This window comes from Salvelinus namaycush, chromosome 1 (assembly GCF_016432855.1).
Source record: "Salvelinus namaycush isolate Seneca chromosome 1, SaNama_1.0, whole genome shotgun sequence".
In the NCBI taxonomy this organism is placed as follows: Eukaryota; Metazoa; Chordata; class Actinopteri; order Salmoniformes; family Salmonidae; genus Salvelinus; species Salvelinus namaycush.
In genome coordinates, this window is record NC_052307.1 from 40,206,841 (window position 1) to 40,226,937 (window position 20,097).

General features: G+C 43.4%; 1 protein-coding gene across 2 annotated transcripts in view; it reads right to left on the reverse strand.

Annotated features, from left to right (window-relative positions):
* fbxw8 (F-box and WD repeat domain containing 8) overlaps window positions 1-14,542 on the reverse strand; it is a 30,875-nt gene extending 16,333 nt beyond the window's left edge. The window contains exons 1-8 of one of the 2 annotated variants that reach the window (XM_038988393.1): window positions 13,971-14,542; window positions 13,777-13,881; window positions 13,451-13,615; window positions 13,192-13,280; window positions 10,515-10,672; window positions 10,021-10,217; window positions 9,462-9,692; window positions 2,620-2,747 (exon numbers count right to left, since the gene is read on the reverse strand). In XM_038988393.1, the coding sequence (XP_038844321.1) occupies window positions 2,620-2,747; window positions 9,462-9,692; window positions 10,021-10,217; window positions 10,515-10,672; window positions 13,192-13,280; window positions 13,451-13,615; window positions 13,777-13,881; window positions 13,971-14,420 (1,523 nt within the window). In that variant the 5' untranslated portion in view covers window positions 14,421-14,542. Of the gene's footprint in view, window positions 1-2,619; window positions 2,748-9,461; window positions 9,708-10,020; window positions 10,218-10,514; window positions 10,673-13,191; window positions 13,281-13,450; window positions 13,616-13,776; window positions 13,882-13,970 lie in introns of both variants that reach the window. The other variant, XM_038988382.1, reaches the window with a different exon arrangement.
* Between the last annotated feature and the right edge of the window lie 5,555 nt (window positions 14,543-20,097).

Genomic DNA, 20,097 nt, shown 5'->3' on the forward strand with positions numbered 1-20,097 from the left:
GTCATCTTAAAGGCCCAGTGCAGTCAAAAACATGATTTTCCAGTGTTTTATATATATTTCCACACTTTGAGGTTGGAATAATACTGTGAAAATGATTATATCCTTTTAGTGTAAGAGCTGTTTGAAAAGAGTCAGAGTTTTGGCCTTTCATGGTGACATCACCAGGCAGTAAATTAGTTAATAGCCTCTCTAACAATTACACATTTTTGGTTTTCCCTCCCCACCCAGACCACTCCCACAGTCCTAACAAAATGATTGCTTGAGAAATTGACCCTTCTCTAAGCCCCGCCCCAGAATTTTGGCCAACCAATGGATAGCAACTGTCGTTGAGTCCGACATCTCGGACAAGCTCCCGTTTCAAATGCATGAAAGCCAATGAGAGCTATGGCAAAACTGAGTTCATAAAAAAATTGCTAAATTGTTTAAAATAGCTCAATTGTACCTGGGGTACTTGCTCCGGTGATTCCTGAAATGCAAAGCCTATTGGAGTATTTTTCTAATCTGAAATTATACTTTTGTTACATTGTTTGCTAGCTCAGCTGGTTAGCTAGTTATCAGTCTCTTATCAGTTATCAGTTATCAGTAACCACACGTTAACGCTAGCTAGCCAGCCAGTTAATATAACTTGGTTCTCTCGAAATGTATGTTAGCTAGCTAAGTTCGCTATATTATGAATCCAACTATCATCTGCTGTCGACATCAGGATACGACTTGAGAGAACTAGTTAGCTCCAAAAGTAGCTTTGAGTGCATGACAGTGCATTCAGCCATCCAGTGGCTAGCCACTGTACCAGGTTCCCGTGAAGCAATTGTAATGACATTCCACCACAACATACCTGATAGTCTCCTGACTAGCAAGGTGTAGTCTGTGTTCACTTGATTGTGTATTAAAAACAAAGTTGGAGATCGTTGTGAGGTTTTTTTTCTTCAGTAGTTTGAATTGGGAACAGAGATTCCCAGGAAAATGTTGTCTGAGGTTGCAACAGTAACCAAAGGTGGCAAGGCATAGCGAAGGGTCAATTGCCCATTGCTAAGAAGCAATTTTTGTTTCTTTCTGAACATTTTCATTGAAAATAGTAAGGTGCTTCATTGTTGCTTCATTGTTACACAGAAATGAGTTGATATTGAGATAAAAATGGCTGCATTGGACCTTTAACATCAGTTGAGCTCAATAAAGGTACGTTTAAAACTAGACTGGCAACTATTGAACGTTTTACCACAGAATACATGAGATTACACTTGATTCAATGAAATGGAAAGGCTAATAGAGGAGACAAAGCAGACAGTATATTTTTCTTTGTTTTAGGGTTGTGGTTTGTTATTTCCTATGGGTACAGGACCACTGGGCACAACCATGGCTCGCTCTCCATTCCACCCCCCATCCCTTCCTCTCTCCCTCCCCAGTCCCCAAAATCCTTCCTGTTTGTTCAGATGTGGCCCAGGCAATTATGATCAAGGCAGTATTCCAGACAGCCCCGGCCTTATCAGGACCCTCGTTTGCTCCCTAGAAACTTCAGAACGAGAGTGAGAGAGCAACTAATTAGGAGAGAAGAGAGACGGAGAGGAGGAAGAGACGCATTAGGCCCTGGCCTTTGGCCATCCTAATGGACAGCTAGAGCAGACCCACTGCCTGCCTTCTCATCTCCCTCGTGCCCCTTTGTCCCTGGCACATCAGACAAGGCCAAATGGTCACAGCCAAGTTGGCCTCCGACTGACTACGTACAAGACTACTTAATCAGAGAGGGGGACATAGGTAAAAGTCTCCTACTTTGTCTGTTATTCTTGCAGATGGGGGTCGTACCTTACGAGAACGGCTGTGCCCAACGAGACGTAGTGCTACACATGCTTTCCTCGCTTTTGGCTGTCTACTTAAGGCCAGATGAATTTGGTGAAGGAGTTTGATTTGTAAGGATTCTGCCAAAAGTGCTATGCTTTCACCTGCCAACTCCTGTCCCGCTGTCAGGGACAAGTGCAGATGAGGATGGCTCTCTTTTGTGTCTTTCTTTCCCCATACTGACGGCCAGGTTGCAGATGCGGCATGTGTGTGTGTGTGTGTGTGTGTGTGTGTGTGTGTGTACAGCGGCTGAATGGCGAGGCCACTGGACAGCAATGTGGAGACTGCCATCGTCTGCCACCCTGCTGTTTCCTTCACAAATACCCCCAGGTGATGGGCTGGCTGCAGATAACACACCATCCACCCCGACCGACGCTCGTTGCCTACCTCTCCACAAAGAGTCCAGTATTTCACTTCCAATCATTAATTAGGTCCCCTCTCTCTCTCTCATAACCAATTTTGATGCTTTGCTTTTCAAGGTATGCCAGTGGAGGTGTGAAAAATTGATCCTCCTCCCTAGAAGTACGCTGTGATTTGCACCTCCACGTTCCAATATTCCTAATCAGTTGTAATTGTGTGTTGAGGAAAATTGTGTTGTGATAAAGAGTTATTGCATCTGACTTGAACCTGGAAGGTATACCCAAGGGAGCCACAGGCACTACGGTCGTGTTCAAACTTGTCAGACAAAAGTATGTGAGACAGATTTTAACACCATAGTGCCTATATGTGTGTGTGTGTGTGTGTGTGTACCCAGCTGGTGTGGCGACACATACGGCGGTCCCATACCTCCTATCTTTGTTTCCACAGACGAGCATGTGAGGAGGGCTGTCTCTCAGGTTGACACAGGAGAAGTCTCCCGCTGAGTTCCCCACAGACATCTCCGACTGGCCCGTCTCTAGACTGTACACCTGGATCTGAACACACACACCAACACAGTTAAGACTCATTCACTACTGTTGCAAAAGTTAGCACCAAAGGCAACACATAGAAGTTATTTGACAATGGCTTCTGTTGCTACAGACATATTTATTCATCCCTGAACACTGCAGCAAGAGTTAGACAGCACCTGCATATGAGCAGATAAAATGCTATTGAGGGAGTCATTCAGTAGTGGATACAGCAGAGTACATAGTCACAATGTACTCTAAATCCAGCAACAGTGTCAGACTTAAGGCAGTAAAGACAAGTTGATCTTCACAACTTTCTAGTCATGCACACACTGGGCTGGACGATATGGACAAAATCCATATCACGATAAATTGACTGAATTATCACAATAACGATAAATAGCAAGATATGTTTATAACATTAATGTGAACCAGTTCTAATTTGTTTTTTATATCACCTTAAAACTAGGCTAGTAGTATTACTTTGAATGTTGTGGCTATCAATTGTCCCATTAACAAATCACCCATATTAGTAGACTTATTTCATTTCAAACTTCACATTTCTCCAGTATAGGCTTCTTATCGTAAGGAACAATATCAGCAAAATGTCCACGATAGGTGGTTGGTTCAGTCGGTGTCGCTCATTTTCGGTTTATCGTCCCAGCTCTATCACCAACACGCCCTAATACACACACAGCACTATTGGCAAAGTCTGAGAGCTACTGAATTATGCATGCCATTATGAATCTCCCAAGATGCCTTTCAGAAGTGTGCCGAGTTAAAAGCCCACTGAGAATCCCTCACACTTTGTCTGTCTGTCTGAGCTCATAGACTTCTCACAACACTTTCCTTCACCTCGCATTTACAAAGGAATTCATCTCTGTGCAGTTAACAGGCAGAAGACAATGCTTTGTAACAGATTCTAGACTGAGTTCAGGTGGGTATGCGGAGAGCCAAACACAGTACTTGGATCAATACCAACAGGTTATCAGGATGAATGAGTGAACATAGAAGAATGCTCAAATGTGGGGAAGTTAAGATACTCTCAAAGAAATGCAATGGTTCCATGTCAATAACCATAAACACTACCTTTTCTTTGCAAAAAGATTTAGCTAAGAATGCATCATTGCAAAGCTAAATTAAAACAAGTTTGACAATGATAGGAGGGAAATTGACCCACAAACATCCCTATTAATTCAAATAGAACAATTAATTGTGTTCCCTCCAGTCAGAGAGAGAGAGAAAGATGGATAAGAGAGAGAGTGGGGAGAGGAAAGAGAGTATGTCAGAGAAATGGAGAGGAACCGAAAGAGGGAGAGAGATAGAGATGAAGAGGAAAGAGAACAGGCAGCATGATGTAAGGCTTGAGAAAGTGCCAGCTGTTCTGTGTCTCCTATTTGGGCCACATAGCCTTAATTGTGAGATGGCCCTGAGCGGAGCATGCCAAAATCACACACAGACAGACATACAGACACACACACATTAGACTTTGAAATGACAGCTTGATGGGATTTGGACTGGGGGGTAGGATGAATGGGAAGGAGAGGTAAGGGGGCTGTCTGCCTGCATGTATTTTTTTCGATTAATCATCACCTTTTTTGGGAGGAGGTTTGATTAAAAAGCATCCCAAACCAGCTATTATGTGGAGGAGCCATCAGGGCAGTTTAAAGCTAATGTCCAACCAGTTAAGTGGGCACTTCAGCATGTGTTGATGAAAGGAATCATGGCTTGGCTACAGCAGTCATCGGGTTAATGTGCCTGACAGATTCCTAGTGGGATAGTTAGGGGGGAAAAAGGAACCGCTATCAGCCAATCAGGGCTGTGTATGTAAATATCTTCACATTTCTTTCCGAACGCCCACACAGACTGAGCATTTCAAGGGCCAAAGGAGGCTCAGGGAAATAAATTATTACAAATATATTCTGGAGTTAGTTTCATGATATAAACACACACAGTGATTTGTTAGACATAGATTGGTGATTTAAAAACATAATTACAAAGACTGCATGGGGGCTTTAAGCTAAAAGCTAATACTTTTAAACAAGTTGATCTACAGAACATAGACTGACATGGACATAAATTACGCTCAAAGAGTTTGAAGATATGCCTACAAAGCAACCGGTCGGAAGTGAATCAAGAACATTTATCTAAACGACAAACGGAACAGGTCACACTTTCCCCTGAACAAATATACACTGAGTGTACAAAACAGTAGGAACACCTGCTTTTTCCATGATATAGACTGACCAGGTAAATCCAGATGAAAGCTATGATCCCTTATCGGTCACCTGTTAAATCCTCTTCAAACAGTATAGATGAAGGGGGGGAGACAGGTTAAAGGAGGATGTTGAAACCTCGAGACAATTGAGACATGGATTGTGTATGTGTGCCATTCAGAGGCTGAATGGGCAAGACAAAGATTTACAGTAAGTGCCTTTGAACGGGATATGGTAGTAGGTGCCAGGCGCAACGGTTTGAGTGGGTCAAGAACTACAACGCTTCTGGGTTTTTCACGATCAACAGTTTCCCCTATGTATCACGAATGCTCCACCACCCGAAGGACATCCAGCCAACTTCACACAGCTGTGGGAAGCATTGGAGTCGACATGGGCCAGCATCCCTGTGGAACGCTTTCGACACCTTGTAGAGTCCATGCCCAGATGAATTGAGGCTGTCCTGAGGGCAAAAGGTGGTGCAACTCAATATTAGGAAGGTTATGTACACTCCGTGTACGTAATGGTTCTGTTCTGTGTAATCTATGTAATGGTTGTGTTCTGTGTTAGGTCTATAAGCCATGCCGCCTGTGGTTTTACCAGCTTTATCTGGGTGTCCGGAGGGTACAGGGTAACAGGAGCCCAGTAGAGAGCAGCTGAGCAGATGTCCAGACCCCCAGGTTCACTAACAAGGGAAGGATTGGGGAATTGGGGGTGTAGGTCCCCTGGCAGGGGAGAGGGAGTAGTAATGAGGACCTGGAGACTGACTGCTAGCTGACTTGCTGACTCTCGCAGACACCAGACAGACATAGACAGGCCAATAGACACAGTCATGAACAAGACACAGATATAGACATAAGACACAGACAGACACATGTAAAAGACAGAGACAGGAAAGGCAAACGGACAGACAGACAAGAGAAGAGTGGCACATCGTTTGACCTGGATAACAAAGACAATTCATGTCATAATACATCCAAAACATTTAGCTAGTAGAAAAGCAACCAATCATAGTGATGACTCACTTTTCAGTGTGAAAAGAGAGAGATAACATGTCTGGATGCCACCACCATTTCTTTGACAGCTTTTAATTAGGCATATGTCTTCTCATTAAATAGCATATAACACATTCTGCCTCGCCAGAGTCTGTTGGCAATTCTTACTTCCCTCTTCGCAGTAGGAAAATGCTGTCAGAAACACTATGAAACTGATAGACTTGTTAAAGCGGATTAAAAGTTGTAATTTTTTAAGTTTAATTAGTGAAGGGAAAATGTGACAATCATGAATTGGCATAATTTTGTAAAGATGAGCTAGCTAGGTCTATAGTGGAGAAAGAAAACAAAAGAAACTCAATGCTCAATCTAATACATGACCAATACCATATCAAATATACAAACTTAGAGATGTTGCCTTAGAATACTTGATTGGATAGTGAAACTATTCAAGTAGCCGACACTATTTTGGATGGAAAGACACACCAACAAAATGTGTACCAAGATCTATGGAGCTGGCAGCCTATACGACGTCTCTCTTGATTGTAGAAGCAGAACTCCAGCTCATAATATGATTTAGTTTAGCAGTAAAATCGAGTGTATTTTGGTCCAATGCGTGATCAACTCCTGTGTTCATACTTAGAAATTGAGAAGTTAGAAATTGATAGTTCAGGCAAAAGTCCCCCCCTTCCGATCTGTGTGAGCACACACGCAAAGCACTTGAGGCAAAGCAGTAGAAGCACCGCTTTTCGCCCAATCCTGATACGTCCAAATAACCCGTGACGATACCCAAAAAAATGGAACGAATGCCGCTCGTTATCCCATTCAGTCTCGGCAGATTATTTGGTCTACATGCAGAATCTGCCCACGGGAGATCAGTTTAGCTGTAACCTTGAGAGGAAAGAGTAAAGTTATTCCTCAAACTTTCTCTAAGGTCCACTATGTGGTGCTGTAGGGCTAATATAACAACATCAGCAATGAGAACATTGTAATGATGTCAGGGGGAGAGTCTGCCAAAGACCTGTCAAACCAACAGAGAGAGGCTCCATTTGGGACCGGTCCCTAGTCACTTGACTAATTACTTAAGTACCAGTATCAGTGCCTAGACAAAACATAAAACTTTTAAGAAGAGCGAGACAGACTGAGGTTTTTATCTTAGTGGGTTTTTGAAACGGTGAGATATTCCTTTTGTCACAAAACACAGAAAAAAAACATCTCCTTGCTAAAATTTGTCTTGAAATACACTGGAAAGCATGACAATGATTTCGTATTGAAACCCAAACCTGATCCCTGAGCAACTCTTTTGTCTCCTGGGTATGTAATCTGCAGAGGGATAAATAAAGGTATGAGCCTCCGTTAGGAGCAGGGTCCTTAGATACAAGACATTAATAGATGCAAACAGCAACTTCTTTGGGAACAAGAGACTAAACTTGATTAGTGTGCGTGTGTGTGTGAGAGAGTTTGTGCGTTAAGAGAGTAAACTAAATACTACAGTAATTAGGAACAATACCCAGGAGGAGTAGTTCAGCTATTTCTATGCCCACAATCCCCAGCGGGTGGCCCCATCTCTGTCCCAGATTCCCCAAGTTGGGGTACACCACCCCATTTGGGTTCCAGAGACTCTAAATTCACTCAGATTGGTGCATTGCTACTCAGACTCAGAGAGATGCAGGTTTGGGGTGACATAATAGGGTTGCAATTAATTTAGGACTTAAATTCAACCCTATACTAACATCAATAAAAGCCTAATTCAAGGTTGGCCAATTTGTAGCCGTCCAAATGTGTTGAGTGCTTAGAAACATAATGGTGTGGGCTTCAGTTTTGGCTTTGCGCATAGCTTTGGCATACCTACCTCAATTTAACCCTGTTCCCAACTCCAAGGACAGTAGAAGACCAGTATCCCTTCTTTCTTTTCTCTCCAAAACTCTTGAACGTGCCGTCCTTGGCCAGCTCTCCTGCTATCTCTCTCAGAATTACCTTCTTGATCCAAATCAGTCAGGTTTCAAGACTAGTCATTCAACTGAGACTGCTCTTCTCTGTGTCACGGAGGCGCTCCGCACTGCTAAAGCTAACTCTCTCTCCTCTGCTCTCATCCTTCTAGACCTATCGGCTGCCTTTGATACTGTGAACCATCAGATCCTCCTCTCCACCCTCTCCGAGCTGGGCATCTCCGGCGCGGCCCACGCTTGGATTGCGTCCTACCTGACAGGTCGCTCCTACCAGGTGGCGTGGCGAGAATCTGTCTCCGCACCACGTGCTCTCACCACTGGTGTCCCCCAGGGCTCTGTTCTAGGCCCTCTCCTATTCTCGCTATACACCAAGTCACTTGGCTCTGTCATATCCTCACATGGTCTCTCCTATCATTGCTATGCAGACGACACACAATTAATCTTCTCCTTTCCCCCCTCTGATAACCAGGTGGCGAATCGCATCTCTGCATGTCTGGCAGACATATCAGTGTGGATGACGGATCACCACCTCAAGCTGAACCTCGGCAAGACGGAGCTGCTCTTCCTCCCGGGGAAGGACTGCCCGTTCCATGATCTCGCCATCACGGTTGACAACTCCATTGTGTCCTCCTCCCAGAGTGCTAAGAACCTTGGCGTGATCCTGGACAACACCCTGTCGTTCTCAACTCACATCAAGGCGGTGACCCGTTCCTGTAGGTTCATGCTCTACAACATTCGCAGAGTACGACCCTGCCTCACACAGGAAGCGGCGCAGGTCCTAATCCAGGCACTTGTCATCTCCCGTCTGGATTACTGCAACTCGCTGTTGGCTGGGCTCCCTGCCTGTGCTATTAAACCCCTACAACTCATCCAGAACGCCGCAGCCCGTCTGGTGTTCAACCTTCCCAAGTTCTCTCACGTCACCCCGCTCCTCCGCTCTCTCCACTGGCTTCCAGTTGAAGCTCGCATCCGCTACAAGACCATGGTGCTTGCCTACGGAGCTGTGAGGGGAACGGCACCTCCGTACCTTCAGGCTCTGATCAGGCCCTACACCCAAACAAGGGCACTGCGTTCATCCACCTCTGGCCTGCTCGCCTCCCTACCTCTGAGGAAATACAGTTCCCGCTCAGCCCAGTCAAAACTGTTCGCTGCTCTGGCACCCCAATGGTGGAACAAACTCCCTCACGACGCCAGGTCAGCGGAGTCAATCACCACCTTCCGGAGACACCTGAAACCCCACCTCTTTAAGGAATACCTAGGATAGGATAAAGTAATCCTTCTAACCCCCCCCTCCCCCTTAAAAGAGTTAGATGCACTATTGTAAAGTGGTTGTTCCACTGGATATCATAAGGTGAATGCACCAATTTGTAAGTCGCTCTGGATAAGAGCGTCTGCTAAATGACTTAAATGTAAATGTAAATGTAGAACAAAAGCCACAGCTGGGTTGTATTCATTAGGCATCAAAATAAAAATTGTGGAAAACGGCCTGGAACAGAAGGGGACCACCTTATCTTTATTTGCAAAGTTGTGCCCTGATGAATAGGACCATGTAAAAAGACTATTTTAGTACACTGTTGATGCACCCACCTTGTTGCCTCCATCGTTCATGGCCCAGCCACAGCTCTTGATCCCCAGGGCAGCGTGAGAGGCCGAGGCATCCAGACAGGTGATGGGGTGGCCGTAGACGGTGTGGAGCACCCGGGGTTCCAAGTCCTCAGGGGCCAGCAGGTACACCGTCTCCCCAGCAGACAGGGCCACCAGGGGGACACTGTCCCCTCCTCGCCCCCCGGCCCATGGCACCACAACCATAGACTCCACCTGGGACCAGAGTCTCTGTTAGAATAAGTTATAACAAATGTATTCAGCCTGCTGACTACTGTCACAGGGAGTGAGACGTCTAAAGTAGCTCCCATATGAAAAGTCCAGTTGCACTGTTAATGAACAAACTAATATGGTATAATGGATTGACTGTGACATAAGGTTGAAATTGAAATCACAACAGCACACTGGATCAATGTAGACACCCTATCATTGCTACAGGGAATTGTATCATAATCCGCATTAAAATTATGAAGCTGATGGTGCTTTTCCAGACAAATCAGAGACAGACGGAGAGACAGAGAGAAAGAGAGCGAAGTAGACTCACAGGTTTGGGTAGCGTGGCCTGGCAGAGGGTCCTCCAGTAGCCCCTCTCATCAGGCTGGTCCAGCCGGACATCTAGCCCAGCAGCAGTAGCCAAGGTGGGGCTCTCCAGGCTCAGAGCCAGGGCGTGGACCCTCCCAGGGATCTGGAAGTGGTGGACGGGCTCCTGTCCCGTCTCTGTGCTCCACACATCCACACATCCTACACAGGAGCAGAATATACAGTTAACATTTACCCAAAGACTTCTCAGTGTGGCCATCCATGTGTCCATACACCTTAGTGGAACTTGGTAATAAAGTGTGAACTGTACATCTGCCTCCTGCTGGTCATTATCATGCCTTCTAACAGAGGCACCAGGGTGGTTATACCTATCAAAACCGGCACTTCTTTCGAAGACCACCGACCAACAGGTGGCGCTCCTTTTCAATGCCCTAAACTGGAAGGCTAGCCAGTAAAATAGCCACTAAGTTGACTGCAGAGTTGAGGACCCTCACTCACCATCGTCATAGGCAGCCACAGCCACAGTGTTGTTGACCCGGATGTGACTGACGTGAGGTCTGGGGGTGACGTCTGCCGTCAGGGGGCTTGGCTTCAGGAAGGAGGCTGCAGAGTCCCAGTGGAGGGTGTCCCACAGTCTCACGTCCCCTGACGTGTACCTGAGGGGACAAAAAACAATGTAAGGGATGCTAAATTTTATTTTGAAATGACCTAAGGCTCCGTTTAAACAAGCAGCCCAATTCTGATATTTTTTTTCACTAATTGGGTCTTCTGAAAAAAATTGGATGTTAAAATATCTTATGCAATTGGTCAAAAGACCAATTAGTGGAAAAAAGATCAGAACTGGGCTGCATGTCTAAACACAACCTAAGAAGCATGAGGATGCATCTTAATTTTTCCATTTAAATATGCTAACTGAACCATGGTAACCCATCCGTGCATTATTATGTGAATATGAGTGGATGTCTGTGTGCTTATGGGCGACATGACAGTAAATGGGTGGGTGGTGATGTGGTTCAAATGTGTGAGTATCTGTGAGTCTCAGTCAATTGGAGGCATGGCAGAGATAACACAGCCTTTCCAGGGGGTGGGTATGGTGGCAGCTGAGTCCTTCACAGACGGCCTGGGACGAGCCACACCACCCCAGGCCCAGCCATATACCCCAGCACCAGCTGCCCTGGGCTGCCTCAGACAGACAGAGCCCCTCTCTGGTGCTGGAGCCTGGATGTGGTTCAGGATTCGTGCTGAGCTGGGCAGCTGGAGAAAGCTGCAGACTGACAACCACAGAGAGTGGCACCAAAGGGCTGCTGGATAAAATCTTTCAGCTATTTAGCTACTAACAACACTGTGGCACAAACAACACGGTATGATAGCTAGCTTCCATCCCCCTCATTAACTTAAACCACATCAGCTAGCAACTGTACCACCTACTTCAATCAGCATCCGTATCCCAACATGAGGAAACAAGAGACAGAGAGAGACAGATAGAGAGGGGGAAAGGGGGCTAAAACACTCCATCTGACATCTCAGGGTTTGTTAGGAAGGTAACAACAGGCGCACACTCTACATAATTAGTGCATTATCTTTCAGCCAAGAATCAACAGGAGAAATGTATGCCTCAGCTGGCACTTTTCTTCATCCAAATAATCTCTGGAAACTTCTGACATATCAATTCCAAGGAAGATAACAACCTACAGTTCTGCTTCATCAGTGCATCTCCAAGATACTACATAAAAGTGAGAGAAATATGACCTTATGTGTCATTACAAAATGTCCACAAAAAAGCAACCTTGGTTAAACAAGGATCCCAATTTCAAAGGGTTGCTAAAATCTACAATGAGTATCTTAGAAAATCAGTCATCCAAATCTCTAGATGTGAATAGATGTAGGTAAAAAGAATTTGCAGCAGCAGGCAGGCCTCTGTTGTCTGGCTGAGACTGAGGCTGTGTCTCAAAATGGAACCCTATTCCCTATAGAATTCACTAGTTTTGACCAGGGCCCGTGGGGGGCTCTGGTCAAAAGCAGTGTAATATCTATGTGGGGAATAGGATGCCATTTGGGACACAGGCTGAGAGTTCACCGGGGCCAGGGGAGAATTTAATCAGACCACCCCCTGGGCACCAGCCTCCTGATACAACGTTTACCAGATTCATTTCAGCAGCTGAGTACTCAAGTCACGCTATCATCCTACAGTAATGGGCCCAGTCAGTTTAAGTAGCTTACTTGATGCAAACATTTTTTTACAACAGGTTGAATTAAAAGAGTTTGAGAAAAAAGGAGTCCAAAGACAAGTGGTGGGTCTATTTTAGTACAAAGTCAGTGCAGCAGCTCGTGCTGATCACCACAGCTGCTTGCCCCTCCTGACATTAAAAACTAAGGATGGGCATTTTAAATTATTTCACTATTCAAATAATATCATGTTTTTTTTCGGAATCCGGATAGTCTAAATAAAAAATACATATTTTGCTCTACTCTCTTGACCAATCAGAATGATGCAACATGCCACAACAGCAGACAGTGCTCAGTTGTTTTCAGGGTACTATATCGGTAGTTTTTGGCTAACAGTAGACTAGGCGAATAGCAACAGTGAAAGAAGTCTGATGTTCTCCATCATATAATGTTGTGTTTTCTGGTGAGTGTTTTGCATTGATCTGTTTCAAGTCTTGTGGACCCTGCGTTGGTGCGCGCCTGTAGGCTAATCGTTATTTGAAGTGGGAAAAATACCATACCGTTGTCAGGGCTGACCGGAGGGATAAATGTGCTATGATAGTAAAATGCCCTTTCATTTAAAATGCAACCCATAGAGCATGAGAGAGAAAATTAGCTTGAAAAGAAAACAATCTCATTGTATGTCCTCTGAACTGTAATCTACATTTAGTGTGCAACTGTAAACAATGTTCTGTCAAAGCCATGTACCATCTGAAGCAGCAGTAGCTCAATGTGCCATACATAAACACTACATTCTAAAGTTGGTTATTTTATCAAATTATGCATTTTAAATGTCATAATATATAATTGTGTGTAACAACTTAACATGGACTATTTAATTCAGACAAAGCTTTTCCATTGTTAAAATAAGCATTAAAAAAAGTGTTGGAATACTAACGTCCAATCGGATATCCAGATATTTGATTAACCGTGCCCATCCCTACTAAAAACAGGTTATGTTATATCTTACCCAGCAACAACATAGCTGTCACAGGAACTGACATCACACAACACTTTCCCCAGCTCGTACTGCAGTTGGCTGATTGATCCAACACGATTCTAGGAGTAGGAAGAGAGACACAAAACATGTCGTTTCTAGACATCGCTATGTAATTACAACGCTGTTACTATAGTTAATAGTCTACCGTTTGATGGGTGTAAGGGCAACTTCAGGTGAAGTGTTGCCAAAGTGTCATCTCAGAAAAGCATTTAGTTAACTGAACCCCTACCTTCCAGTTGGAGCGCACAGTGTTTTCAGAGTTCCTGCAGTCTCGTAACATGCTCTTCCAGCAGGGGGAGTCAGAGACAGAGGCCCCGTGGTGATAACCCTCTGTCTGACACATCCTAAACCACAGCACCTCATCCTCTGCCAGGACCCCCCACGCCTTGCTCACCTGTGAAAGTATCGGAGAGGCTATAATGAATACTCATTGATCATCATATACTCTACATCGGAGTAGATTGAACAATACAGTGTAAAGTCAATATTCAGACCTATGTTTCAAGTGACAACAGAGTCATTATGGTTTTTATGTGATTGATAATCATAGTTTACCTGAGCACATCGCCCCAGCTCTGTCCGACTGAGGTACTGGAAGATCTTCAGAGCTAACTCGTAGGGCAACTCAATGTCAAAGAAGGGAATGTCATTTGTCTCATTCTGCAAAAATAGGAAAATACCAATGAAATCGAGATCCACACAATGTCTAGTGGTAGGCTACCTCACAAAGACTATCACCCTCATCTTACCAGGTCTTGAATGAATTGATCCACTAATTTGTCACCCTTGTTAATTTTCCTCTGGGGTTGTTGTTGGGAGGAGGTGTTACAGGCGCTTGTCAGACTGTGGTATTGTCTCTTCCTTCGAGTCCTCTCCTCCTGGATCCTCTCCAACAAGGGACTGGTCCTTCCATCTAGCAAGCCCTCGGCTATCGACACATACTCGGGTTGGTCCTCCTTTGGAGTTTTTGCTGCAGACAAAAATGCTTCCTGTCCTCCCTTACTGCTCCCCTGTGATGTTGAATCCTGTCTTTTTTCTGGTTCACTTCTGTTCTGACCAAAATCTTCAAAATACCGTTTTAATTTAGAGTCTTCCCGACTTGGTTGAAGAGTAACGTTACAGTTCGAATGCGCCTCGTTTTTAATCGTCAGTTCTTGCTTCCAATGCTCTCTGAACGCCAGAAGCTCGTCTTCTGCCATGTTTTTCTAACATAGTTACAACAACATACATATAGTTGACAAAATTACAAATTGGTAGGGTTAAATTGTTAGTAGCTGGCTAGGTAACTTATCTAGCTCATGCTAAAACTAAAACAAATACTGAAGTCCTAGAACAAAAACTGTCCGACTAGAGAGACTTTGCGGTCTTAGAGTTCCGCGATGTTTAATTCCTCATTGTTTATTTTAGGCGTTGCGAACTGTGGTGGATTATTACAATATTTCATTTAAAAATAGGATAACTGGCACAATTAATAAGATTGACATGGAAATACATAATTATCAAATAGCATAAAATTCCGATTGCGTAAAATGTCTAGGGGCAGTAGCCTGTATTGTACTTTTTATTTTAAATCCTATGATTATCCGATTAGACATCGCTATTCGTCCATCCTATCAAACAAAAGGCTCGTCAGATAAGATGAGACGACGTTTTTTTAAGAGTTAATGATTACCTCTCTCTTTTGGGAAAAGATGATGTAAACCCCTCACACCATGTGACTCTTTAATCGTGTATAACGAGAGAGAGAGAGAAAGAGAGAGAAACAGTCCAGATCTGATCCAGACAATAAAGAGGATCATTTTATATAAGAGCGGATCAGAGGAGGGGACATATAAAGAAGATAGAGCGATTTGTAGAGAAGATGTGCTGGCTCCCGATAGACGAGCCTCTGCCTCTACCTGGCGACGTGATGGTCTGTGCCCAAGGAACCTCACCATGCTCCGGGAACCAGTCACTCGCCTCTCGCCTCAGATGGATCGGGGATGAGATGGATAAAAACTGGACGGTTGGATCTCGAGATAACAGATATAATGAGAAACTTGGGTTGAATAGAGAATCCCACTTTAAAGGCTTTGTATGCACAGCAATACAAATCACCGTCCTCATACTCTTTCTTAGAAAGCGACACCTGTAGATGTAAGTCACTGCAACGGCAAAACCAGCAACAGGTAAGCTTCACAGGTGTCCATCACATGTTGGTTTGGCTATGAGAAATGCAAACAAACTTGGTTGCGAGTAAAGACGCTTTATTGTCGACCTTCCCAACAATGTTCAGCAGGTGATTTGCGAAAATGTGGTTATAGATATTTAATTATAGTTGGTGTGAGATTTAGTTTATTTACAATTGAGTATTTATCATTGATGATTATTTATTTATACATTTGGGTATTTATCTCAATGAGTATGTATCATGGAGTTATTCATAAGAACAACTATGCTGGGCTATTCACTGAGGATTAACTTCTTCTAAATATGATCTAAATGTTTTATTATACGCTCAAAGCAATTAATATTTATCCACTGTAGATGGTGCCTTCAGGATCCTGAGGAGAGAGAGCTGTCAGAATATTTGCACTGAGAAAAAGGATGCCAGCCAGCCACAGCCAGCCGAGGTTCAGTGTGCACGGTGGTCATAATGACCATGCCCCAAAATCGGCGAGACAGTTAGGAACGGGGTACATTTTTTGTACTTTGTTGGCTAAGGAAAATGTTGTGCTTCGGAATTCACGTGACATAACATTATGTCACAGAGATTAAGTAACATTTTCAGTTCTTGTTTTATGGGTATAAGATGTAGTACTGTGTGAATACATTTTTAATTGCGTTATTTCCCAGTTTATTTTATTGTTTGACTCACTGCTTGGAATTCAGTAGGATTTAACAGACATAAATTGTGTTAGTATCATCACTCTCACTTTCTGGCGGTTTTTCCGATAACAGAACGGCGACGTCATCCTCCCTTGACGGTTACCAAAGGAAAAACGTACTATAATTGCCCACGCGACTGTCATACGTGGACGACCTTACACTTGAATTATCGATGCACTAATATACGATGTCAATTACCTAACTGAAAAAGCTTATTTGTATCAAAAAAATACATGTTTCTACTTTTTAGACGCCCCGTTCCCTTTGAGCAATCTTGAAATGGTGCTCTGTGGAGAAATAGCACTGTACTTTTTACATAAGGTTCTGTAATAATTAGAGACCATACAAAGTCTGGATTCTATCCTTGCTAAATATGAAAATCAATTTGTAAAGGTTTTTTTCTGAAGAAATTTTTATTAGGTGAATAATGATGTTAGTTGTATCAAATATTGATAACTAAAAAAAAAAGTAAAATCAACTGTTCTATTTTTTGAACTTTTGAAATTGGCTGGGGGCTCAGCATTGTTAAGGCAGATAATGTTTATGAAACCATGCAAGAAATCTTGTGTGCAAAAATAAGGGCATGCTATTCATGTTTACAGTACATAAGCTGTTTTTTATATATCGCCAAAAACTGTAGTTTTCAATTGCAGTGCTGAATCTGTGTCTTTTATAAAGAATGTGTTCTTTACATGCTATTTAAATTTGTATTACATTGTGAATTCTGTGCTCACTCTGGATAATAAAAGTTTCAAAGTAAAAATGCTTTCATGCTATCATTGTTATGCAAAAAGTAATGACAACATAAAACATTCAACAAATGCTGAACAATAATGCTTCAATCATGGTTTCATTGAAAAATCTGATACATACTGAAAACACACAACTTGTGTTCGAGTTTCTCAAAAAAATGTTTTGGTCTGATGTCATCAAACATAAGCTGTATCTTTACTAGAAATCAGGTGAAATGTATAACACGTAAATTGTTGCAAGAATGGTAACATTAGTGAAAGATCTATGAAATACATCAGCAAATGAGCAATTGATGTGCTGACATAAGCTACCCTGTACAAGAATACTGACCAATACCACACTGTGCTGTGCTCACGGAGATAAGTTCACATTCTATTTCTTTGTCAGGATGGATGAGACAACTGTATAGACTGTAGAGTTTAGAGTCAGTGTGGAGTCTAACGGGCAACACAGTAAGGGCATACTAAAATGACTTATTCCTCTGTAATGTCCTCCAGTATCCTGGAGGCTAATGGCTGTCAATCCCAGCTAGTAGATCTGGAAGTGGGCAGAGGTGGTGCCTATGACCACAGAGTGGGCATGTTTGCTCACGGTCTAACCACAAATACAGGCACTCCTCACAGAACACATGCTGGGGGGAGAGACAAACACATGGGCTTTACCCTCACATTCACTTTGGTTTACCACAAGGAGTATGCATTGAGTATTGGTCAGTTATTCAATACAGTATTGATCAGTAAGGCCACAGAAAGAAACAAAAGAGTCATGGACAGTGACTTTAGCCTCAAGCTACACCACACTAAGGGTCATATAAAACATACTTGTTTTATTTCACCTTTATTTAACTTGGCAAGTCAGTTAAGAACAAATTCTTATTTACAATGACTGCCTACCCTGGCTAAACCCTCCCCTAACTCGGACGACGCTGGGCCAATTGTGCGCCACCCTATGGGACACCCGATCATGGCCGGTTGTGATACAGCCCATACTGTTACAGTCGGCTTGTGGTTACCATGGTTAACACCAGCGAATGGTGTTATAGTAAAGTATGTAGTAGCAGAGCTTATGGTTTGATGTATGTACTCTCACATGCCAGAGAAGAGCTATGGGGTTTCTGAAGTCACCCTGACAAATAGCACACACATCTCCAGCCTCACTGCACTGCTGGCTGCTGGCCCTCACACCATAACTCTATGGGTGATAGAGCATCAGGTAGGTGGTCACAAAGAGTCAAAGCTTGTGTTTACATTCCCATACCATACAGCAGGGATTATCAGCTAGATTCAGCCACGGCCCAAATTTTTCTTGAGCGGATGGTCGGGGCACCGGAACATACAGGAAATACAAATAATATGAAGACTGCAAATTGACCGCAAGAAGCCCAAACATATATAATATTTGACTAAAACATAATAATTTCAAACCTTGCTTACATTTGTTTATGATCACGTGTCTCCCTATTATGGAAATACTTGGGAACAGAGTTCCAAAATTAAAATAACTTGGAGCTGATTTCCTGGTGTTTTTACAGTTTTTTATGCCCCCCCAAAACTTAATAAGTACATTAATTCTCAATTTGATTTGCTCTGAAAACTTGGGGGGCCAAATAAAACACCCACAGGCCACCAGTTGGGGAACCCTGCCATACAGGGTCAACTCACTGTATACAGTATCTTTATTCTGATGTTGCATTTTAATACGGTATATGTAGTAAGATGATTCAATCAGAGTGCAAGATCAAGCAAAACCAATTGACAGTTGAAGGTTTACAACTGTAGCTTGTAATGTTATAGGGCAGTGATGTGGGCTGGTATTTGGCCCTGATACTTTTCTTTACAGAAAGTAATAATTTCTCACCTGAGAACTGCAGAGAATTTCCATGGCCCTGCGTATGGCTGATACTCATCCACAGAGGTCAAACGACTGAAAGATAAACACAATACACAGTCAAGGCACTAGAATCGGGTGCATTAGTGCAGCCCTGGAACAAAAGCCTGCCTCCGGACCAGGTTGGTGACCACTGGATAATATCCTTAAAACATGACAATTTCTCACTCTGAAACATGACAAATTCTTCCACGAATACAGTACCCTACTGATTCCTTTTTTATGATTCCCTTTCTGCTCGACTTAATGACTCAAACCCGCCCCCACTTTCTCAAATGTTCTATTCTTTAACCACTCAGTGATGGGCAGTGTCCTGTCCCATTTTGCAAAATTCCGAGGACACACCTCTGTGAACAGCTCTGACTCGATTTCTCCAAGTTCTCATGATCTCAATCCATGATACTTTGACAGCTGCACGCACCCATTTACTAGGATTTTTTTTGCACACAGCAGCAAAAATAAGGGGTTAAATACATATAAAATCTGTTGTTCCATGTAGTGAATTTGTTATTCAATTCGTTTTTTTAAATATATTTTTCTTAAGGGGTCTTAAAGGGGTCTTAAAAGGGGTCTTAAGGGGTCTTAAAATTCAAAATCAAATAGCTAAATGATCATCCCACAGCTTTGACAGGGCTTAGACTTTTATGGGTTAAGAGCAGCACACTGTAAGAGTTTTAAAGCAGCACGCTCCAGACTAAGCATGGCCCCTGGCCTAGGCTCCACAGGCCGCAGCTTCTTTCCTCATTGTACCTTCCTGCCACTAGTCCTGGCTACACACACACACACACAACCACTTGATATGTCAAACTAAAACTGCACTCCAGCCAGAAACGTTGAGCCACAGCAGCAGTTCTAAAGCATTCTGGGACTTCCTGCTTGTTTTTGTTCATTAGTGATGCTGACCTCTCAACCTACCAATCAAAGCCTACCCAGCAGTTGGGTACGCCACCGTTATAAGTAATTCCTATCAGCTGCTAAAAGCATGTTTTCATTCAATCTTGCTTCAGGTGGCTGCATGGTTATTAGAAAATACATTTCCCTGAAGTGGGAGTGCACCGACAGTGCCAAAAATGTAGCCAACAAGCCATGTTAAAATAACAGTAGAGCAAAGTAAATCAAATACATTTACAACCCACCACAGTATACAGTAAATCAATGCACAAGAGTCTGGCCTGTCTTTTTCTGTAGGCCTCCACTTGTGCCGACTTGCATGATTGTGCTTGTGAGATCATTAAATCAGTCCTTCCGTGGATGGAAGCAAAAGCAAAAGCACGAAGCAGAATGATTGGCTGATGTGTGGCCATGACTTCATCGGCTGAAAGTGGGCCACTTGGGCCTGTTTCAGGACAAGGTTTGGTTGGGGCAGAG